General features: G+C 43.7%; 1 protein-coding gene across 1 annotated transcript in view; it reads left to right on the top strand.

Annotated features, from left to right (window-relative positions):
- Positions 1-24542, top strand: part of DMRT1 (doublesex and mab-3 related transcription factor 1) — a 55553-nt gene that overhangs the window by 13600 nt on the left and 17411 nt on the right. Inside the window, exons 3-4 of the mRNA XM_061375126.1 lie at positions 8153-8436; positions 17414-17576. Of these exons, the coding sequence (XP_061231110.1) occupies positions 8153-8436; positions 17414-17576 (447 nt within the window). The remainder of the gene's footprint in view (positions 1-8152; positions 8437-17413; positions 17577-24542) is intronic.

Below are 24542 nucleotides of genomic sequence, written 5' to 3'. Positions count from 1 at the left end.
GACAGGGGTATGAATGCAAGCTCCCCTTCTCTGCAGACTGCTCTTCACTTACTTGCTGGTTCAGCTGGCTAATTGCAGACTGACTCTTCCTTGTTACCATTGTTAAGGTTTCCACCTCCCTGCTGTCTGTGAGCCAGCACAGAACTGATGGCCCAAGGTCTGCAAAGCAGAGAAACACAGAGGAGGGATGTATCTTCACAGCAGTGGCTCAGGTAGCCATCTCTTAAGATCTGAATTCAGGGATGCTTTCAGGAATCTAGGGTCCATGTTTTTTCACGCTGCTTTTAGGGAGAAGCTTTCACTGGCAGATCTGAAAGGCCTGATTCTGCATACCTGGTGCTATAGTAATTTATATTGCACACTTGTAGTCCAAAGTGAGTACCTTTATTTGTCATGATGGCAGGAAAGTTATCTCAGATTTTCTTGTGTTTGGGAAGTTTTTTTAATCACACAGTTCAAAAGCATTAAAGTTAGGGGTTTTTACTAGATTTTCCTAAACAATAATATCTTACATTTCTTCAGGTAGTGATGTGGGTTAAGAGTTTTATATACAGAAGCATCCAAAAGAGAGGTTTTAAGATAAACGCACCTTTAGGAGAATACTGATAGAAAGAGGACTAAGGGGAAAACAAAAATCAGAATTCAGGGAGTCGGCTCTTGTTTTCTTGGGAAGGAATCAGACCCTACAGCTCCTGTTTGACACATACGAGTCTGAAGAAGAGGGACATAGTGTGTGGACTTGTTGTATGGTGAGGCTGTTAGCTGAAACAAATACTACTGGGATGCAGTTAGTGTCTGGTCCTTCACAGAGGGCTTTGAGAGCAGTGTAGATGAAAACCTGGTCCTTTGTGCACTCAGATCTGTATCCATAAAGGATAATCCCTGTGAACTCCATATTGGACCAAATGTGCCTTTTAGGAACCTGTACTGCATTGGCAGAAGCTATAAATTGATAGGGGAAGGTGTTTAAAGTTCCCTCTATGCTTTCTGAAGGAGCAGTAACTGGGCTTCTGTGTGAAAGAGTATGGTTCAACAGAGTTATACAGGTATGAAATGGTGTAATCAGCGGAAATGGTGGAATCAGACTCTGGGGAGGGAGGGAAGAAAGATGAAAGGTGGCATTGCAGCTGGGACCTTCTCCAGAGCCTGATGTTCAGGCTCAGTCAAGTGTTGCTGTCCTGTTCCTCAAATTACTGTTGGGATTCTCCAGCCTCTTCCTATTCCCTTCCTTCTCTCACTAAAGAGGTTTCCTTCCTTTTCCCATTTTAGCTAAAGCAGGAAGCGGGAATAGGAAGGTGTTAGTGCGTAATATTTTGTGCAGTATCACTATGCAGGGTGCAAATAATAAATCGCACACTGCATGCTTAGACAATTTACTGCTGGCTTTTGTATGTGTGGTGACAAGTGCTCAAAAGGTCAAAAAAGCTTCCTTAACAAATTTGATAAGATAGTGCAGTGAGCTGTAACAGCATAAAGTCCTGGGGACCGTAGACCAGAATAGAAGAAATAATTATGCATGGTAATGGGTAATTACAGATAATGACCTTTTTTGGGGGTGGCAAGAAATACACAGCCCCACAGTCTTGCCTGGAATTAACATCGTCTAGCACATTAACTTTATAGCAAGCTAAAAGTTCAATGCTGGAACTGAAGATAATCTGCAACTTCTAACGGGAGAGAACAGAAATAGTCCTCTCAAAGACAGAGCAGGCGTTCAGGTTTTGTTCCTTGGGAGGGAGAGTGTCTCAGCAGAAAGTAAGTAATGGTGCCAGCTTTCTTTGACATCTGAAATAGCTCTGTCATGATTGTCTGGTGGGAGAAACATATTGTTCCAGTGTTTCTGATTATGGTGTTAGGGAGTGATTTCACACCAGCCTCATTCAAGGCTATTGTCCAACCTCGAAGCCAGCTATGAATTGAGATAACACATTGCGAGACTTAGTATTGCCAGACCAGTTAATGCGAATGTACTGATGCTTTGCATACTGAGCAAGGGAAAATTGTCAGGTACAGATCCAAAACTCTTGAGGTCTGAAGACAAGTGTTTCCTGACTGATTAATTTTTAGTGTTTCCTGACACAGAGGCTGCTTGCAGGAAAATACTAACACTACAGTGATAAAAACAGTCACTCTGAATTGAAAACTACAGGAAATGTAAACTACCAGAAGTTGAACACTGCTCACTGGGCAATGGCTATGCCTTCCTACTCCTTGAGAAAACATGTTACTTGAGTAGTTACAGTTCTCTGACGTTTTCAGTGCTCTGGCTGTGTACATGTAGAGTCTCTGTAGCCATAGAAGAAATGAAAACTGCTAATCATAGGTGCATATAAGAACTCAAGTCAGTATATGCAGACAGTGAAATTCTGCTAATTGCCACACTGCATATACAATTCCTTTCCTAAAATATACAATCACATGGAGACTCATCAGTTGTTATGGTCACATGAGTAAATTGAACTGTGCTGTTGCATACTCCCAGACATTGATACGTGATTGTATGTGCTGTCCTGATTCTTACAACTGTTCCTGGTGTGTGTGCATTCTAAACTGGCTAATACTGTCCCCCAGATTGCCAAGTGGGGTCCAGTAACCATTCCTAGTAGGCAGTTGCATGATACCACCCTGTTTTAGATGCTGAGAAGGTCTGATAATATGGACTTTGTACCATTGGACCTTAGCACTAGAGGCTTGCCCAGGGATATTTAAATGTTTGAATTACTGTTATCAACATATAATAAAATGTGTAACTGCCCCTTAACAGTACCAATTGCAATAGAAAATACCACATGCTTATATACAGAGTGAGTGAATGTTAGAGACAGAACTTCAGTGTTTGCATTTCTTAGTGTGTATGCTTAAAAATACAGTTGCATCATGAAATGGAGATGATGATGGAAATTCCTGTAAATTCCCTGACATTTCACCTCTCCTCCCAGAAATTAAGAAGGGATAGAATGATCTGCATGCTGGCTTCTGCACTGATTTTGCCATGTGTATCTGCAGTTCATGTAAATCGCTATAGCTTTATTGAAGTAAATGGTCTGAGACTGGTTTACATTAAGTGAGGACTGGACCACTTGTTTTTCATCATGCTCTGCAAAGTGAAGGCAGGAGCTCCTCACAGGTTACTGAATGTGTAAGACCTATGTGTGTAACTGACCCCAAGAACTCACCTTCCTTAGAAGACAATCCCAGCCATCCTGAAATGAATTACTGATTAACTACTATTAATATGCCATAGAGCTGGAGAGTCGTCTACAACACTGCAAGATCAATAACAGTATTTATCGTGCATTGTATTGATCTTCTATGAAAGAGTAGGACATATTTCACACTGTGTACATAGTGCAAAAAAAGTAGCATCGGTTCTCTACAGGAATTGGTAAAGGCATAGAAAAGAGTTCAGAGATCCAGTGGCACAACTGTTTCACTGCAAGAGCATTGTTCATGCATGGAGAGCCTCTGATGGCCCTAGGTTGTAGATTGGATATTACAGAATCCGAGTGACAATTTTACCCATTCTTCTTCTTTTTTTTTTTTTTTCGCTTCTAATTCTGTTCCTTCTTGTACATATTCAGTCACATATTTTTGTGTCCTATCTGCAACTTGCAGAATGTTAAAGTTTGTGTGGGCAGGGGAAAGACCCAGGAGCTTTTCCCTGTTTTTCTGTGTAAAGGGTCAAGACAGCTGAGGCATGAGCCTGGCTTCTGCAGCAGACCTCTGGTTTTAAAAGGCAGGTGGAGGGACAGAGTGGGAGCCTCATGGTACAGCAGCAGTTGCCTTGTTGACAGCTTAATTCCTCTCAAAAACTGCTTCCCTTAGAGCAGTGAACCTCAGGGCTGCCTGCCATGTGCAGGTGTAGTAACTTGGCAAGTTCTGAGGCAGGGGAGGACCCTCTCCTTGCCAGGAGAGTCATGTAGCTGTGTTGAATTACACTTGGGAAAACAAACAAATCAACCAACTCAAGCAACAAACCACAGCAACAGCTGAAAGCTGCTTTCTTAACCTTGGTGTTCTCTCTTTGGCAGCGGAAAAAGACTGAGAGCCTCCCTTAAGGAGGACACCTTGCTTGCTGAGTGACCAGGGGTGAGGCTGTGGGAAGGTTCAGCCTGTAGGTAGGAGTCAGGAATTACTCCAAAAGAAGGAGGCAAGAGGAACCCCAGCTAACTAAAATTTAATTACAGCCACAGCTTCCAATAGATCTGCTGTGTTCTGCAAATGGTGGTTGTGCCTGAGGATGCTGCTGCCTAGGAGTGGTGTGCTTGCACATCAGCTGACTGCCACACTTTGTCTGGAGAGAGCTGGCATAGATAGGGCAAAAAGTTCCCCTGGGCATACAATAAACATGAAGTCTTCTCTGGGCAGATCTCCAAGTGCCTTGCTTTATCCCTAGGAGAGTTTAGCAGTGTTCTTTGGCCTTTAATTCTGCTCCCATTGGCAGTTAGCACTTCTTCTGAGGTACCCTGTGTAAGTACTGGCTGGTCTGACATGTTTTTCTTCCTGAGCTTTCATTGCTCAGAAAAAAAAAAGTCAAGACTTTCAGGGCTTTCTCCATTAATAGCAAAGATCTTTGCCCTTCGTGTATTTACAGCTGTGTACATTTTATGTGTGTTGTATATGTATGGTGTATGCATTAGGTGACACAATCAGCCAGGTTGGATGGGGTAAGAGCTTCAGGTCTGCACACCTGCCCTTGACCCGTTGTGTGCTGGAGTCACCAAAGACTTGCTTAGCTCTCCAGAGGCATCCTTCCCTCAGGCTGGCTGGTGAAACACTGCAAGGAGTTTAGAGTAACCTTTGGCGTGCTTTGACCTGATCTGACCTGACAGCTGCCCAAAGCCCAGATGGCACAAGGGTATGTCTTGCATGAGGCATCTGTCTTCTCCCAAGTGAAGCACCAAATCTCCAGATGCCACAGAAAAATAACAGAGACCTGTCCCAAACCATAACATCAAAGAAAATCTCATCCTCTAAATTCAGGGGAAAGTGTCCGTTGAAGCATGTGGCAGCTTTCTCCTATTCTTTGTCAGGTGCTGCCAGTCCTTCCATCTTCAGAAGCATGATGTGGCTTGAGATTTAGGGAAGATTAACTCTTCTGGCTGTCTTTCCATCACTGTAGCAAGAGTCCTTGTTCAGTATGGAGTTGGTTGTGTCTATCCCTTCACTTGAGCTTCCCCTTTTCCCATGGCTCCTATTTTTATTGTTAATCTGCTGGGGCACATCCCTGTGGTGTGGCTGCAGTTCAGAAGGAGTGTGTGCCAGGGATGTTATGAGGACCATGGATTCCATAATTCCATGTATGTAAGAGGAAAATGCCTGAGGCTGCTGACACCTGGAGATCTGTGTGTATGGGTGCATGGTTGTCTGAATGAGCAGGTGAATGGCTCTACAAACTCAATGTTGAGTTTTGAGAGGGCAGCTGATAGTACTGTAGAAGCTAGTGGAGAGCGGAGAGACAGCAGAAGGAAAGCAGAGGACCATTCTGGTGGATTCATAATACTGAGCACTGAACTGCTGGCAGCTGTTGCACAGCTAGATAAAGGACAAGTGGGTCGCAACAGGTCAACCCCTTTGCACATCCATGCAAATCATGGTAGCCCCAGCCCCAGATAACAGGTAAAAGTGGAAAAGAAAGAGCAAAAAGGTTTTGGTTTTTTGGTTGGTGGTTTGGGGTTTTTTTTGCACCTATTTAATGCAGCAGAAGACCGTCACTGCTGCTTGCTCTTTGGGAAGTAGCTGTAGGACTACCAGCCACTGGAACATCACAGACACAGGAAGGATGTTTGTACAGTTTTGTGGGTATCTATGGGCAGGTCTCTGTTATATCCTAGCCCATCTTGTCCCATGTTAGGAAGCGTAGTGCATGAGACTTTTCCAAAAGTTGCAGCAGAACCTGCTACATTCTCCTCATCTTCAGTTGAGCTGCTCGCACCTCAAGGTGGCTCACCTTTTGTGTGTAGATGCAGAGGCCCCATGTTCCTGGTGCTAGCATTCTTTGTGGAAGGTATTATCTCTTCTTATGACGCACTGCAAGTGGAAACTCACTGCAGAGGTTTCAGAAGAAATTGCACATCTGTGCAGCATAGCACAGCCCTGACAGAAGTTCTGTGGCTGGCTGCACTGTATATTTCTGTCTCCTGTGAAATCTGTATCCCAGCAGGATGTTGGAGGATTTTGCGTTTGGCTTCTATTTTACATTATGAAAAGCAGAACAGTTAGACTGCAGCTTTATTTGAGAGCTAAGTCTGGGGAGTGGGTCAGGCTTGGGCTATGATTTATCAGAACTGCTGGCTTTTCAGTGCCAGTGGTATAAGTTCTGGTTTTATCAAAGACACTGACAAAAGGATTTGAAGAGAGGCCTGCCCAGAAGCAGAATAATAACAATCATAAAATCTCATAAAAATATGGAAGTTCAAAAACCGTGAAGGTTTTTTTGTGGCATTGTGAACTCCTGTGTACAAATCGAAGAGGTGCTCCCAATGAAAAAGGCCAGCTGGCTTGTTTCTCATTCATATAGGGCTGTGGGGCAGAAATATCAGATGCAGGAGGCATAAAACATTCTGGTAATAATAAATGGGTATAGTTCATTGGTGTCAGGAAAGTGTCAGCAAGGGCTGAATGGGGGCACTGCATAATTTAGTGACCTGGAAGGATCTGTGATTGCAGACAGCTTTCATTACAGCTGCAGAAGTGAAACAGAATTGCGTTGTAAATGGTAGTAACCGGTAAAAACGATCATTTGATCTAGTGTATAGTACACTGGAAGCTGTTACCATGACTCTGAGAAGCTGGTAAATTCCTGATTCATTTTTCAGGTATGTAACCAAGGTACAGATACACCAAAAGATGCAAGACAAACCAGGCAATGCCTGACTGGCATCCCTGTTAGGGATGTTATTTCATATGTGCCTATTGTCCATGCTGCTTCATCTCCATATGATAACCTTTGAGAGCTAACAAGTATGCTTTAGGCCACATCCTCTGCTTCTCCATGGTAGCGTTAAACAACAACATAGGAAGAGCAGGAGCTCCTTGCAGAAGGGATCATTATGCTGCGAACACTGTGTAAGGGTAGGTGCAGGACAGGGTAACAGGGATGTGAGGTAGAACCAGAGCTGCAAGGATGGCAGGATTTACAGTTGCTCCCTTGTTAAATACGTAAATGTGTATTCACCACATAGTTAGACTTTCCGAGGTTGTGGCATTTATTGCTGTGGCTGGCTCAGCCAGGCAGCAGATGCAGCATGCCAGAGAGAGCGTGGCTGTGGCAGGGTACCGACAAGCATCTTACTTTTTCATCCTCACAAGTGTAACACTAGACATTAGAGTGAGGAAAATGGGACTTAAAACATCCACTGAGAAGCCCCCGTCCCCCTAGGGAACAGCAGGGAAACAGACATTTGTGGGGACAGCCTGTGGGGAGTGCAGGCGGCTGGCCTTCAGTCTGCCGGCACTCCGGAGTGCAGGCAGCAAGTCATGAGCAATCCCCTCCTCCTCCTCTTTTGCCAGTGGTGTAGGAACTTGTTCTGCTCTGTGGTTCTGTAGGTAAACAGAAGTTAAATTTGTGTATGAAGGCGGGGCAGGGCCTTTGCTCTGCTCACTCAGGGGCAGCGTGTGGGTTTTTGAGACACTTTGGCTGATCATGGGGTGCTTTCCCTGCTGCAACTTCTTTTGGCTTTGTGGCTGTTTGTCCTTTTCCAGAAGCATGTTCAGAAAGTGTCTTCTCACCTGCAGGAAACTGGCTGGAGAGGGGTCCTGTAGCTACAGTCTGCTTCCAGGAGGTTAAAAGAGACTTGGCACACTGTTACAATATAAGAATAATAGGGAGCTGCAGCCTTAGCTGGTGTAAATCATCACCAGGTCACCTGACGCTGCTTGAGGACTCAGAACATCATCTTAACCTGCAGTTGCCTTTGTGTCCTGTTTTGCAGTCTCTGGTGTATGTAGGTGGTGGTATCAGGCTTTGTGTGGAAGTCAGTCCATGTGAGTTTCTACCAAACATCCAGCCGTGTTTCCCTTTCAGCGCCCCCCCTCTTCCTATTTACTACTCTCTGTCCAGCCTTCAGGAGTCGTAGCTCATCAGCAGGTGAAATGTAATGATCTTCATGGAGCCTCCTGTCTCATAATGGCTTCTTGCTTTCTTTTCCAGAGGGGCGGATGCTCATTCAGGACATCCCTTCCATTCCCAGCAGAGGGCACTTGGAGAGCACGTCTGATTTGGTTGTGGACTCCACCTACTACAGCAGTTTTTACCAGCCGTCCCTGTATCCTTACTATAACAACCTGTACAACTACTCCCAGTACCAAATGGCAGTGGCCAGTGAGCCCTCCTCAAGTGAGAATGGGAGTACAATTGTAGGGTCGGCCATGAAAAACAGCCTTCGAAGCCTCCCACCAACTTACATGCCAAGCCAGTCGGGAAAACAGTGGCAGGTATGATGTTACAGAGGTGTTATGGGGAAGAGTGAGGTGGATGATAACCTGTTTCTCAGGCCTGATTCTAACCTCCTGTTAGCTGGTTTAATGGCAGTGCAAAACCACAACCAGATTTCTGGGTGGGATTAGGACCCATGTTAGGAGGATTAGCTGTGGCAGTTATGATGGAGCACAGTGAAAGCAATGATACAGGTATAGGTAGGTTGCCATAAGCACAGATGAAGGCCACCTACTTAATTTTGTCTTTTGAGTTATGACATAGGAGATTATGATCTGTTTTCTGGAGAAGGAGTCCAACTGGATTCCCCAAAATAGCATCCTGGAGGCTTTAGGTGTCATTTCTGAGAGACTTTCCTCTTCAGGAACCTGTTCTTTCCTGTCATTCTTATCCAAGTCTCTGAAGTGACCCAGGAGACTATGCTGTTGTGCAGTGGGCTGGTCATTGTCAGTTGAAAGTGACATGGCATGTTGTGTTGTGGCAGTGTCAGCTCCAGGGCTTGTGATTTCAATTTGGGGAGCTCAGTTTACAGTCTGTGCCTGCAACTAACTTCATTAGTTAGGGTATAAAACCATCTGAGTCCTATCACTGTAAGACTCGATAATTGTAGCTTCCAACTTACTACTAGTTGGACACTGGAAAAGTAGAAATCTGCCAAGAAATGGGATTCTTGTCAAAGTAAGTGGAGCCATTTCCATCACCCTGAGGCTGTTTGGTCTTAGGCTGTGGTGATGCTTCTCTGTCTGAGATTGAGCTCAGGGAGGGTGCCCTATCTGAGAATCTGTATGCCCCATGTCCCTTGTCCAAGGGCAGGGGAGGGCAGATCTCTTGTGTAGAGCAGAGCATTAAGAGGGGGCAGGCTGCCTTCTACAAAGGGTGTGTTATGAAACTACTCAACAATGAAAGACTAAATGTCCACCAAATCTTCCTTTCTGAAGGGAACAGATGGGATGGCCCATTTGCTGACAGAGCATTCCTGTAGCAGTTCTGGCACAGGGACCAACACTGAAAGAGCATTTTAACTTCTGATGCCAAGGAGGTGGTTACAGGTACAAGTACTGCAGCAGTCTGCATCACTTTCAGTGAGGTTTTCATATTGTTAGACACTTTTTTTCATGGAAAGGTCCTTCTGAAAATGCAGAAGCATCCTCTCTAGCTGCTGAATTTGACCGTTAGACCAGGGTGAGAGTCAAGGCAAGCTTGGGATAGGATTTTGTGTGTGATAAAAAGGTGAGGTGCCAGTGCTGTTTCAGCTTTTTCATTTTGGTTGTTTGGGTTAACTCGGCACATCGTAGCAGAGTGTTTCAGATGAGAAGTTATTTCTGAAGTTTTTGCAGTACCTAATTTGGAAGAGACTACTGCAGAGCTGATGCTTGGAGACACTGTCGCAACACAAATGAGGGGCAGGAACATTTGTCCTGTGAAATTGATGTTCTTGCAGGCATGTAGTCTCACACTTTACCATTCCTCCAGCCAGCAGAGATGTCTCTGATTTTACTTGCTTGAGAAAAAGAAAAGTAAATTGAAGGTATTAACTATCCTAGCATATAGTGTTTGAGGAAGACAGACATGAGGGTATGTTAAAAAGATGTTAAACTGTTAAACCTTGGAATGAAGATGGTGTCCTCTCAGTTCTGTTGTCGTCTTCTGTCTGTGATTTGAAACTAGACTGTATATGTATGAAGTTTGGGGCTAGAGGGTCCATTGTCTCCCTGTGAGATCGCCTGTTCCTTGTGGGACCTTTGGCAGCCGTTAAAGAAATAAAAGCCATAGTCTGTTTTCCATGGATTTTTCTCTTCAGTCCCTGCAGAATCTATAAGAATCTGGTAGAATCTTTTGTTTAAGTGCCACTCAAATTAGTGGGATACCAAAAAGGTAATTAAGGAAAAAAAATGTCAAAAAGGACCATTTCCCTTGCACCATCAGGCTCCAAGTGTTGTTCTTTCAGTCCCACCATGTGGGATGTATCACAGAGTATTCACCTCTAAGTGAATGTAGTGATTTACCTCACCTGAGATTTTAATTTCTCCTGGCCAAACCTTTTGGAATCTCTCAGTGCTGTTCTGATGAGGTGTTTGTGCAGAAAGACTAGAGATAGGGCTTTCTGGCTGCAGTGTGACATCTCCTCAAGCTTCTAAATAGCCTAAAACCAGGATGTGCCTCTTCTGTTCAGAGGGAGAGTGTAGTTCAAGGTGTTGTGTAAATAGGCTGTTTCTCACAGGCTGATCTGCAAGAAGGATTGTTATTGCTGGAAGAGTTACAAATCATGGGGTTTGCATATCATTATGACAGCATTAGATTGCACTAGTAATCCTAAAAATTTTTAGTGAGAGCCAGGCTAGATAATGTTTGAAGATGTAGTGGTGCCGAGATTGTGAAACCTAACTGTGTTATAAGGGGAACAAGCTCTTAGCTGCAGCACATGGTTAAACATCGATTCTGCACATGCAACAGACTTTACCAGCAACAGATGATCGCAGAAAGAGCGTTAAATGGAGAAGAATGAATCAGTTTTCTGTCAAGCACAGTAAGGAGTTATAGGAGAGTTTCAGAGAATGATCCACAAAGAGGAATCAGACCTTGCTTACACCTTCAGGGGGGTTTCGTGGCAAACCCATGCAGGCTGATTCTCCAAAGGAAACACATAGGTGTATCTACACAGGGATTTTTGTTGGAGTGCCTGTACTGGTTGGGTTTATTTCTTTATATGAACGGGATTTCTTAACCAGTCTTCCAGGACAAGAGAGGCTCCTCATGTGAGCAGTAGTGCTGTAACTGTTTTCATTGAGGTTTTTGATTTTTGCTTCTTTACCAAATTGTAGCTGTACAATGTTTGCTATAACCACATCAGGGTAGCTGGCTAAGCTGTGAGTCATAGGAGGGTTTCTTTGCATAAGCTACCCGTGTGCTCACTGGAAGGTATCCTAGTTGAAGGTATGTAGATAAGACCTCCAGGCTCTGTTGGTAGAGGCTTGCTTGTCCTGGAGTAACTTTAAGCAGACAAGGAGAATTGCATAAAGTAAGATAACTTGTGGATGCAGACAAAGGCCTTAATCAGCGCAGCTGTCTGCTGTTTCAGAATTCAGTGAGCAAGGGAGAAAGACAGGGAGGAAATGTGTGTGTATGTGAAGGATGGGATGAGGATTAATGCATCATTGAGCCTTGGCAAATAAACGGAATCACTGAATCTTTAATGTAGATTAATGTCAGATTTCATTAGTCTTTGTTCTTTGCTGAGGCTTGTGTATTTCGGTGGATTCGTAGAGGTGCAACTTTATTTGTCTGTAGGTTTTGTTCATTGGTATACAATTATCCTGGAAATTCTATCCATTGCGATTTGTAAGCATAATGACGACAATACTTTTGGTCAAGAACCCTTCAGTCATTTATATCCTGCTGCTTTTGCCAGCTGTAAGGCAGGTAATCAGATACGTCTAGTGTTAACACCTGAAGAAAAGGCAATCCTCTGTCGCAGAGGAAATGCAGCAGATGTGGTGATTACTGTGCATCTCCTTCACTCCAGTTCTGTGTGAGTGTCTGCACCCTCCCTTGAAGCTTTCATAATTGTGCATTCAATCCAATTAACAGTTAAATGGGTTCACCAACATTAGTACTGCAAGTCAGAGCATCGTGGTATACAGTCTTCTGAAATCAGTCTCACTGCAACCCACTTTAGGGGCAGCAACTGCAAAATGGGGATTTTATTTACTATTTGGCAGTGAAAGAGTTAGCATTGCTGGGGTAGAAAACTGTATTTTAAGGATTTCTTTAAGAGTAGCAAACATAAAAGCCTGTCTTTTACTAAATCCAGAAGAGTGTGGCTGTGATAGAGCAGCTAGCAGTTTGAATTCTTAGGAATAGCTGTTTGCTAGTAAAAAAAGATTAATTTTTTCAACTTCCACAACCTGTTTCTAGTTTCTGGCATAGCTTTTCCTCCAATAAGCCTGGGCTTCTTACAAGTCTATTGTGTGGTGTAACTCCAGAAATAGGCGTAAAATGTTTGTTTGTGTAAATATGTACACATACATATATACACAAGTCACCTGACACAATCCCAATTTTATATGTAAGTAGTGTATTATATACTGTATTCATAACAAACCCTTCACACTACAGATTTATGCTAAAAGTATCCTAATGTTTCTGACAGCTCATGTGTGACATGAATGCAATCCATATTTCTTGGAGGAGCTAATCTAAGCTGTTTATTTTCCGATACTGCTGATAGGGCTATATCTCTAGGTGTCACCACAGTTGAGATTCTGATGGTAACATATTGTTTATGGGTCACTGCCTTTGTCTAAAAGAATAGGTTGGAACAGAATAGCAAAGGTTAATTAAGTTTGTCTATCAAGGAGGGACAGATATAGATGTCTCTTGTATTTTCTGTGCTAGAATCAAAGTAAGTCAAGGCAGGATATCATAGACTCATTTTTAGCTCATGCTGGAAAATGTGCTTAGCTGGTTTTAGGAACAAAACAAAGCCGCCTTGGGCAGTGCGAGTGCAGCAGTAGTTGTACGGGGTCAGCTCATGGGCAGCAGCATCGCAAGGTGGGAGAGTAGCGGCAGCCCTGGTTTACAGCTGGGTAAACTGAGGCAGGGAAGTGTTAAATAACTTGCTCACCATCACACAGCCTGCAGATGACAGTGGAGATTCCTGATGTGTGGATTCCCACTCTGGTGCCCAGTGGATGCCTTGTCACCTCATGTCAGAAAAAATGACCTGTGAGTTCTGTTGTTTGCAGTCAGCGACACATAAATGCAAAATACAATTTTATGCCCCCTAAAGCTGGCTTTATTGTTAAGATCAAGGCAGAAGGAGCAGGCTTTGTTAAAACTTTTAACAGAATTTCTCTGATGTTTCCATAGTTACTGGTATTGGTTTAGGCATCTGTTGGTGAGTCATGAGTGAGACAGAAGGATGGAAAGCCTGGGTGAAGTGGTTTGGCCCAGACCATGGGACACATCAGTGGCAGAGTCAAAGGATAGTACTTTGATCTCTTCTTTGCTCTGAATTCTTTGCAGCCGTTTTCACTCAGGATTAGCATCTGCAACCTCCTTCTACTTGTCCTTTTGGGGAATACACCACATGGTCCGGATCAACTGCAAAATGTGAATGTACTGCTAAGAGTAATGCTGGCTTGCTTGCAAGGAGATTGCAGCTGGCAGCTTCTGGAAATGAAAAAACTACCTGGGAGGTATTTTGTCTGAATAAATCACCTGGGAAGGGCAGGACTGTTCTCTAGTCTTCAGAGCTGGAAGGAGAACTGTGTGCCTGCCTTCTTGGCTCTTCCTCCATGAAGAAAATATGTAGAGGTTATGCAGATGCTGCCAGGAGCTTGGAGAGGAGCTTTATTTTGCTTTTCTACCACCTCTTGAGAAAGCTTTTACATGGGAATGGTCTGAACTGATGCAAGAGCATTCTCTTTTCTTTGTACTTCTTGTCTTTTGCTATGTATTTTGTCACTGTTGGGCACTGCTGTAGTGACAGAAAAATCCTGCTTCCAGCTTGCATGTTTGCAAACAAGCTGTAGCTGCCTCTATGATTCCTCATATTGGCTTTTCAAGGGAACATGGAAAAGAATTTTTGCTGAATGCATGGTATTTTAATCAGGCCATATTTGTTTGCTCATGAGTTCTACTCATGACACTGTTGCTTGAAATACATCCTGTAGGAAGTTATTGAGTGTGTGCTGTGTTGTACAGTTTAGGAGAACTTGTAAATGTAGAATAGGCCACATGTATTTCTCCCACTGAAGTCAGTGAGGTACTTGGTAAGTCCTGCTCACAGAGTGATGTGTGGTCGGACAAGGATGCACTGTAAGTAAGCAATGCAGAGTTCAACTCTGGAGCTCAGCTTGCTCTCTGCAAAGAGCAAGTGCATGTCCTTCGCCTCCACAGCACTTCTTTACCTAAAGCATGCCTTGTTCTTCTGGTGTGTAGCTTGCAGTGATACAAACCAGTGTGGTTTGTGGGACCATCCCATCCCCTGCCTGTCTTGGCCTTGCTGTAGGGCTGGAAAGGGCAAGGGAAGCAGGAGTAGACACCAGAGGGCCAGGCATCTCCTACTGTGATCCCTACATGACTGCAGTGTTCCTCCAGTACAGGCCTCAGGGAAGCACCTGGCATCTGGCTGCAAAATGTGGAAAGCTGATTTGCCCTGATTTAGAAATAATATGAATATTTCGTGGCCTCTAATGGCTGTTTTATTTCCCTTTCTGGTACCCAAAAATATGCAAGGACTGTCCAGAGCTGCAGGAGTTAAAACAGAACAAATGCCCCTTCTCATGGGGTTAGTGATCTCCTAAGCCCCCTTTTTAATGCAGTGCTAAGGTCAAGAATTCTTACAACTGTTTGGGTTTTTTTTTATTGTTACTGTAAAATAGAACTGCTAAGCTCTATAAAAAGGAAACGTTACGTTTCAGATTTACTGCAGTGTGTATTCTAAACAGTTTAATAAAACAAAACCAAAAGCTTTTAGGTTTCTTCAGCAATTAATACACTGCATAGTCTTTGCAGAGCCAAGCCAGTGGCTGTCGGTCGAACTGTGGTTCATAGACTTCGTGTGGGTAATAAGATTATAAAACATGTCTCTTGCTAGCCAGCTACCGCACACTAATAATAATAGTAGTGATAATTCATTGCATCCAGACATTTTAGGTAGGTTGTTTTTTAAGAAATGGAGAAAAACCCCAAGAAAATGTTTGAAACTAAACAGGTCACTGCATCCACTCCACAAGAAGCGAAAACATGCATGTGATCATTTTAAGTCCTAGGGAGTGATCCCTCCATTTTGTTACAGCTGAAATAATGCTGTCTGCTGTAGGAAACCTTCTCTCCGTTGTACATGTGTGCACATGCACTTGCACAAGGGAGAGGTGGGGATGTGAGGACCATGGCTGCTGCCTGCAGCCTTGCCCCACTGAGGGAGACAAGACAGTGTGTGCAGAACAGCAGGCAGACAGGAGTTCACTAACCCTTTTTCCCCCAAGTACTTCTAGAGCTGTTGAACTTCGTGGATGTGCAGGTGCAAAATGCCCTTTGGATTGAGTTTTTGGGAAGTTCATGTTGCTAATCCGTAATTTCAGGGTGGAGCAGCCTGGGTTTTGTTGAAGAAGTCTGTACAAAGCACAGATGTCTGTTTCCAAGAAAAGGCTGCCATTTTCAGAACAGCAGAGGGATGTTAGTGACGTTTTCAATTTCAGGCTTCCTTGGGATGATACGTGACATTTTTTAAAAAAGTAATTTACTGTTCATCGTGCATGGAACTTGAGTGCATATTGAGCTTTCTCTGCATGCATACAGGTGGTACAAAAATTACATTTTAATTATTGCTTTACATTACAGTAGAAAAACTTGCACTTTCACAGGCTGAAAAAGCATGTTCTGGCAATCCCTCAGTCATGTGCAAATACATGTGACTGTGCTGCTGTCAGGAGACGGGCAGAGGTGTACTTTGCTTCCTTGTAAACAGCCACCCCTCTCTCTTGCCACTTCATCTTGCTGTAAACCTGGCTCCACATGGAAAGTGGGATATTGCCCCCTGTCTCAGCACCAGCAGTATTTCATGTGACTCAAGCCACATTAATTCCAGCTACACATGATAAGATGAATATTGAGTTGTTAAGGGGGCCCTAGGAAAACAAGGGGTGACTGCATTCTGGCTTCTCACTGGAGGTGCCGGTGGCTCCTTCTGCCAGGACAGATCCTGGGTGTCTGCTGGAGAGGGGCAGCCATGCAGGACAGCAGGTTCACTCCCTGCCTTCACTGCTCCCTGGCTCTGAGCTCCCCAGCCCGGGAAGGCCTGAGAAGCAGGGCTTCATGAACGGCTGGCTGTTACCCACCACAGCAGGCAGAGCTCCTCTGGCTCTCAGCCATGTCATGTGGCTGGAGAGGCTATGAGGCACTTCTGGTTTTGAAGATGATGTCTAATGGCATAGCTGGATGTACATTAGTTGGCATTGCTGCCATTATACTTGTGATTTTTTTCTCTGCCTGGAAGTTTTCCACACTGTACTCATTCACTGCCAAACAGACTTAGGGAGAAGAGGTGGTGTTACCTTCCCTGTTGAAAATCTTAATCTTTTGAAGCTTTTTCAGAGTGCTATAGCCACATTATATTGTAGGGCTTTGGAACAAATAAAAGTAGATGGTAGTTCTTTCATAAAGCAAAAATCTAAGGAGATCAGGTCAGATTGTATTAGAGTATTGGAGTAGGATAAACCTTGATTTCTGAGTGCTGCCAACTTTGCTGCAGGTGGTTTGGTCTGGTGGACACCATGCTCACACAGCAGACCTGCTGGCTGGTCTCCAGCTGTGGCTCTGTTAAAGGCTTCTCATGTAGTCTGTCCACAGCTTGGTTTCTCTGGGTAAATCAGGAAAATATTTTTCCATCTTAGTGGATCGCAACACGTGATGCATCTGTGTATGTGTGTCACTGCTTGGGTGCTGTGGAATGTGTGTCAAGGGAGCCGATTGGTAGGGCTGTCTTTCTTAGGCACCCCACAGGTCCCTAGCAGAGCAGTTACCATCGCTCTTAGAGGGGTCGTTCCCTGGGGAGGTATAGGGATTCGATGGACACTTTACCTCTGACGCTGGCTAGATATGTGCAGTTGAACAGGTCTAGAAAGCTTCTCATTGTGTTGTCTGTGCCATAAGAAGAGGACTTGTCACGAGGCTCCTTGCAGTGAAGGGTATGTGCTTGCGTGCCAGGTGCAGCTCCTGCTGAGGTAAGGTGAATGAGCCAGACGTATGCCAGTGCTGCTGCTGTTGCTGCCAGGTTGCATCCCATTCCACACCAGCTTGCCTGTATCTCAGCAGTGTGGGCACGCTGTCAGACAAACAAAGCGAAAACCCAAAGCCAGTATGTCAGGATTTTACTTCCATTTACACCCTGTGTGCATGTGGGGCAGTGGGCAGTGGGGCAGAGGCACTAGGGCTCAGCTTTCACAGGCTGCTGTTGGCTTCTCTCTACAGGTGAAGGGAATGGAGAGCCGCCATGCCGTCAGCTCCCAGTACCGCATGTGCTCCTACTACCCACCCGCCTCCTACCTGGGGCAGGGTGTTGGTGCTCCCACATGCCTCCCCCAGATCCTGACCTCTGAGGACGTACCCTCCTACTCGGAGTCAAAAGTGAGAGGTAAGTGCACACCAGGGCATCTGGGACAGTTTTGCCTTGGGGCAGGCTCCCAGGAGGTGTGGGTTGTGCTGGGAAGGAAGCAGGACATCAGAGAGCAGACATTTACAAGGTGGTGGCTGTTTGCTGGGAGGCTTGTGGCAGCGTAGGGCTGTTACTGTACAGTAGTGAGACCTTGTGCTTAAGAAGTCTCGTAGTTCAGGAGTGCCGTTAGTTGTACCTTTCTGCTCCTGTGTATGTCTCTAAGCTGTATGAAGAGTCAGTTGAGGTGCTGTCTTTGGTGCTCACCAGCTTGCCCCAGCCACAGAATTATCTTTTCTCTCTTCTCAGAAATGCTGTCCATAATTTTTCTGCAAAGGCTCCCACTGAGCCTTTGCTGTCCTCTTCTTTCTGAGCCATGAATGGAAACTATTCCTGCACCTCAACAATGTCATGAAGCCCTTTGCAGACTTGCTTCCTTGTTCACTTTCAAACTCATCACACTGTGTTACTGAATTTAAAACTACTGCAGATAAATTTTCCTTTCATGTTCAGGGCTTTTTGACTATCCTAAGGATTACTATAGTCTGCAGTAATTTCCAGGTGAATTTACCCTCTGGTTTTGAGAATGTTTCTCTTGCTTTCTTGTTCCATTGCTCCAGTAGCTAGCAGAGTGTACCGCAGGCATTAACATGGCCTGCTAGAGTAGACCAGCTCCATTGAGCTGCTTCCCTGGAACCAAACAGTAACTGATGCTAGAGAAATAAGAAGAAAAACAGAGAAAGAGTAGGGTGATACTACTTCATATGTTCATATGTTTTGAAAGGTTAGGTGTGTATAAAGTCGTATCTGTGGCACTGAGATCTTGAATTCAGTAACTCCAACCATTTATGTTGAGGAGGTGGCTGCTCTTTCAGAATGGCTCTTTTCTGAAAGTCTTCCAACTACCTGTGACATATCAGATAGATGAAGAAACAACTCATGGTGTGATGAAACCTTACACTTTTCCTCCTTCTCCAGTAGTTCTAAATGGCTTGGAGAAATCAGTGATCCTTGGTTCATTTTCCTTCTCTTTTCTTCAGTTTTATTTTTTTCCCTCTTCTCTGACCACCATTGAACAATGACGTCTTCCTTTCTTCCCATTGGTCAGAGAAGCAGTTGGCTTTATGCTCAACTGTGTTTGACGCTTTTTCTTGCATCCATCACTACTAACTCACTAAGAAATCTTACCAGTCGAGTGTTCTTACAAATAGACAAAAGACCTTATACCCTTTGTTCCCAAATGCACTCCAGTGATTTTTCATCACTCTAGAAAACATTGTGTGCTATGTGCCACTGATTTTTAAACTGCATAAATACTGTATTTTCAATAATCCCTGACTGCTTCTCCAGACAGTGTTCCACACACAGATATTGTTCCCTAAGTTACACCATCAATCAGAAACCGACAAGCAGTGAGATGTAATTTACTGAGATCAAACAGCATTTTCCAGACTCTAAAGAAGTGGTTTTCCATAGCAGGGAGCTAGTGGGTGAAAGGGGCACCAATATTTTTGTGAGAAACTTGAACATGTGAGCAGGACCATACCCATTTAATAGGTTTCTTAGAAGCTTCTTTTTTCTTATGCATGTTTTTGAAGGAGATGGCTGCTTTTACATTTTCCTACAGACAAAACAATACCGTCAGGCTGTTAGTCAATGATTTACACTCCCATAACATTTTTCTTTCTGGGTGCTTTTCACAGTCCTCAGAGGGTTTGAGGTTTTTTACCCCTTTGTTGTCACTGGTGTAAGGGCTGTCAGCCATCAGGCTGTGAGCAGTGGATTCTGTGTGTTGAGGAGGGTGGCCCATTTCCCTGAAGTCCTGACTGTCCATACTGCAAGCGATGTCTCTTGCAAAAGATACTTCTTACACATTTCTCCATTGATTGCTGGGCTGAACTTTCTCTATAACATGAAGACTGCTTGGTATGATGCCTGGTGACATGTTTCTGCAGGATTAGTGGTTGCTGCTTGCTGAAGACAAGTTTATCATGTTTTAAATAAATGTGATTTACTTCTTCCTTTTCTGTGGTTGAGGTGGCAACCATTCTCAGACACTTTTCGTTTCTATGTTCATAGATTTTTAAGTCCAGAGGGAATATCAGGATCATCTAATCTTGCTGTATGGTGCAGACTGTAAAACTTCACCTGACAAACACCTGTAGCAAGCCCATAACTGATTGTTTTTTTAAGGAAGATCTGTGTGAAGACTTATGTATTATTAATCCAGATATTTTACAGGAAGGTGTAGGAGAGCAGCAGGTCAGAATAAAAAGTTCATTTCACAGTCAACTTTTCAAAACATCAGAAATGTGTATCTCTAACAAAAATGGTTACTGAATTCCCAGGCACATAGCTGGGATGCTCTGGCAACACATGCAGTCTGTTCCCCACGCTTCAGTTGTAACTTCAGCTTTGCAGAGGTTTTGTCAGCTTATGTATTATCTCAGTATTCCAGCCAGACTCTTAGTTCTGTTAATTTAGCTGCCTGCTTAGACCAGTCATATTGAAGAGAAGGAGAGATGAGCTAGCAGACCACTGATGTACACTCTCTTGGTTTTTATGAATGAAACAAAGTTCTCATGAAGCTTTTGACATTTGTACATGAGGTCATACCATGTCACAGTGTGTTGCATATAGTGATGGGCTACATTTTCTGAATGGCAAAACACCATCTTTCAACCTCCTTGGAATTTAAAGTGGTTATAAGTAAAGTGGTTTTGCTTCCAACTATGCACAGATGCTGCCCTTCCAGCTGAAACTGGAAAAAAAGGAGGAGAAAAGATAAACCAATGACAGTGGCAAAAGAATGTTTTCAGAGGGCTCTCTTAATTCACCAGATTGTAAGTTTTATATAGTAATTTCTAGGCAGGAGAGGGATTTTGTACTCTCTACTTGGAAAAAGTTTTTCCTCTCCTTTTTTCTGCAAAACCAGTGAGAGGGAAAGACGTATGAAACGTTGTTATCAATCCATGTGCAGGAAAAGCATGCTTTAAAACATGTCTTTCTTTTGGAAGAAGCCAAGGTGAGAGATCCTTGTGCAAAAACTGGACGGATTAGAAATGGGGTCACAACAGAGTATTTCGTCTCCAAAAGCCAAGAAGCCAAGGGCTCTTTGATTGCTGTGGGACAGGGCGTTTTTTTTGTTTTTTTTTTTTTTCTTGGGTGTTTGTTGTTGGCTTTTTTTTTGGGGGGGGGGGGGTGTTTGTTTTTGTTTTTTTCTTTTTTGTATGTGTGGTTTTGGTGGGCTGGTTGGTTTTGGGGTTTTGTGGGTTTTTTTGTTTGTTTGTTTGCTTGGTTTTTTTGAGGGGCCTTTTCAGGATTTGCTCACAGTCCTTAATTGGATAACACCTTCCACTGATTTTGGGTCAGCCCATCCTGCACTTAGGTTTGTGAAATAACCTGCACAAGACCTTAACTTTAGAGAGCTGAGGACTAGATCACTCATTCCTGGTCCACTGTTTCCACTGAGTAAAAGTTGGGCATTCACTTATGTGTATGGGAGTGTTTTACAGGTTTGGAACAGTGGCACAAAATTTAACATTCAAATAGAAGGATGCAAAGGAGAAACATTCCTGTATTTGAGACACCTTTGATTTTGAAGTAGTTAACCTTGCCTTAAAGTTGGCATGGAATAAAAGTTCTGCTTTGTCATTATTATGTGAAATGTTGAGGTAATTATTCTGTGTGTCTGTGTCAGTGGTGAAGGAGATGGTTTGCATTGAAAATGTTGCTGTAGCTACTGAATAGATTTGAATTTTCGTTTTCTTAAGTGTGAGGATGGTTGGAAACACAAGTAATGAAGCGCTGTAGCCATGCTGTATTTGCAGCCTGAACGTAAAGCTGGAGCCCGAAGCTCCTCCCAACACAAATAAGAAAAACTGATAAAAAGCGTTCATTTTGATATGAAAAAAATCAGCAGTTTTGTGTGAATTATCTTATGAAGGAGAACATTTCTGTTAACAGGATTTTTGTCATCAGAACAGCTTCCAACGCTTCCGAAACACTTTTTCACTGTCCTTTCTAGAAGCTGAATAACAGATATCCCCAGCTTTACAGTTGTGGAAGTCAAGGTGGCACAGACTTTTCCAGTGTCATCATTTAGACTCAGCCTCCTGTCTCTCTGCTTAAGACAAAAAGTTTCATTTTGGCAAAAGCATCACTGAAATGCAAGGAATGCCATGTGTGCCAGGAACATACAGGAGAGGTTGATGTTTCTTTCAGACCAGGTTACCATGTACTATAGTTACACCCCTTCTGAGGCTTCCTATAGAGTGTTTTTGCATGAGCCTATATCCTTGAAATGCCACACGAGATGCTTCAGAGCCACAGACAGCACCTAGTTGTAGGATCAGAGAGGTCAAGGAACCCCGGTTTGCAACAAGTTTTTGAGACCATGTCCTTGAGCCTAAGCTGCTTTCTGCAAATATTCAAGTTGCACAGGTGGCACTTCAACAGAGCAGCCTGGTTTGGTATGGCTAAAAAATTACCCCGTAGAGCAGGAAAGCCTTGCACATATCTGCTCTTTATTTGCAGCCAGCTGAGAAGACGGACTGATAGAACTATGCTAATAAAGCAACTAGGAATTGAGACAGAATAGTAGAAAACAGCCCAAATTCTCCTCCATCAGAAGGCTAGAAACAGTCTGCGTAAGCTATAGATTATCTGTTTCAGTCCCAAGATGTCCAAGCGGTGTTGAAGTGTGAGCGGTATCACTTCTACTCCTTTTTGTGCACTTCTTCAGTAGAGCATCAGCAGATATATATCTTGAATTTGGAGGGGTTTCAGCCACAAAGTATGTGGGGAGGACAGCATTTTGCTCCCAGAACTGATACAGTGAAGCAATATTTAGTCTGTGTGTTTTGTGTGTGTATCTTATCTGTGCATCTTTTGTTTAAAAACTGACCTGTATTCAAGAGTATGCTGTCCTTAGTGGTGAAGGAACAAGTAGTGTTTGATGAGAACTTGAGACTGTATTTTCCACCAACTGTCCACCTTATACCAAACTTCTAGAAGTAAATTTTGAAGTAAGACAAAAAAACGAAGGGGTAATCTAAATATGCAGGGTTTTTACAGTCAGTTCAAGGGAGTCACTTGGACTTTGCACAACCGTGTCCTGTTTTTTGATGTATTTGCATTGTTCCTTATACTCTTAAAGTCCCAATGGCTGTGCCATATGTGGCTTCCCTTAGGCACTGTATCGCAAGGATGGCAAGTGGATTTTATACTGCACTTACACAAGCCGTGGTTTACATTCCTTGTTGAGCCTGTGCATTGCAACATTTTACAGGTATCTTTAGGCAGGTGCCCTTTTAGCATATCATTTGCATTTTCTAGAAAAAGTTTAATTTTGGGCTTACCTGACTATATAGTTGTTGGGCTTGGGGACTTTTTATCTTTTAAACAAGCAAGTTGATAACCCTGATTTGTGACATTCTTATTAACACTTCATCATTTCATGTTACATATTTCATCATGTAACCATAGCTATCAAAATACATTTGAGAATGGAAAGCATATTCAGTAAAAGTTCTGATAACTCATTTTTCTGTATATTGAAGCCTTCCTGTACTTCACTGGTCTGTGTTGTAATTGAAGTTGGATTGGTGAGGATTTGGCTGAAGCTAAAATAGATTATATGGTCTGCAGGGAGTTTCTGAAAAGGAATTAATGTAAGGATTTGCTTACATCCCATTCTGCTGCAGTTTGTTCCTGATTAAAAGGCCTATGTTAGTGTTTCCTTCTCCAAATGTAACCTTTATTTTATGCTCACTCAAAAGCACACAGTACTAAAACATGTGCAGCAAAGCAACTTTGCATTGAACAGCTGCAGAATAACAAGTTTCATTCATAAGTTTTGCTAAGTCATGCCAGGGTGGCTGCTGAGCCCTTGCCGTTTGTTGTAGGGGAAGCTGCTGGTCCTGCCACAGGAGCAGCTGGACGAGCTGTATTGTTGATGTCCGGATATTTCTGGACTGAGGCCTTAGCATCTTCCAGGAGGAATGCTAAGCTGTCATGAAACTATGTGTGAATGCTTTCATTTGTCAGCGCCATAGCAAGAGAGAGTGGGACAACCTGAATCCTCACGAGATGGAGTGGGACCCCCATACACCCACACCAGCAAAACCGCATCCACCCAGCATGGGGTCAGCCTGGACAGTTGTGAAGCAGTCAAAGAAAGGGTTAGGGTGTCGATGGTGCAGCAGGGAGCAGGCACTGGAGCAAGTGATGCCACCTTGACAGCACACTGCAGAGTGCATGTGGCAATGCTGGGTCCCATACTGGGCGTCAGCATCTCTCTGCAAGACTCTGTTGGGGTGCAGTGCCGTGGGGTAAGTAATGGCTCCGTTTGCTTTCCCCAGACACCTTCCATCTTCTCGTTTATGTTCTCTAATGGAGAACAGTCCATCTTGCACAGTTATCAGCATTTTGGAGCCACGTATCAGAGACCAGGGGGTTTTACCCACTGTAGTGCTACCAGTTTGTGTGGGATTGAGGAGGTGGGGTTTTTTTCCTCTCACCTTAAAAGATGTTGGATACTTCACTGCAAAAATCCACACCGTCAGTTGAGCTGCTTCCTCTTACAGCCAGTGATTTTGCTACCTCTGGACACAGAATTTTTCTCACTGGAAGCAGAAATTGGTAGCAAGTCACTATTAAAACTGACTTTACCATAAAGCGGTAAAGCAAATGAAGACGTCTTGTCAGGGTGGTAGGGATAACAGTGTGCTTACCCAGGCGTGATTTTGTAATTGTAGCAAACAGTGATACTGCTCGACTCTTCGCTTTGCTTTAATGATGTGCAGATGATGTGCATCCTCATAATTTGACTAGTTAAGAGGAGATCTCACTCTATTCAGCTGTCATCTTTTATGTGTGTGAGGGTCTCTGTAGAGCACCTCAAAGTTAATGCCAGGTTTGCGGCTCAGATGAGGGTCTCCAATTGGG

This window comes from Neopsephotus bourkii, unplaced genomic scaffold (assembly GCF_033783945.1).
Source record: "Neopsephotus bourkii isolate Nb327-2 ecotype Australia unplaced genomic scaffold, CSIRO-AGI_Nbou_v1 NB_1658, whole genome shotgun sequence".
Classification (NCBI taxonomy): domain Eukaryota; kingdom Metazoa; phylum Chordata; class Aves; order Psittaciformes; family Psittacidae; genus Neopsephotus; species Neopsephotus bourkii.
Note: the sequence above shows the minus strand (reverse complement) of the source record. Positions and strands in the feature narration are given on the sequence as shown.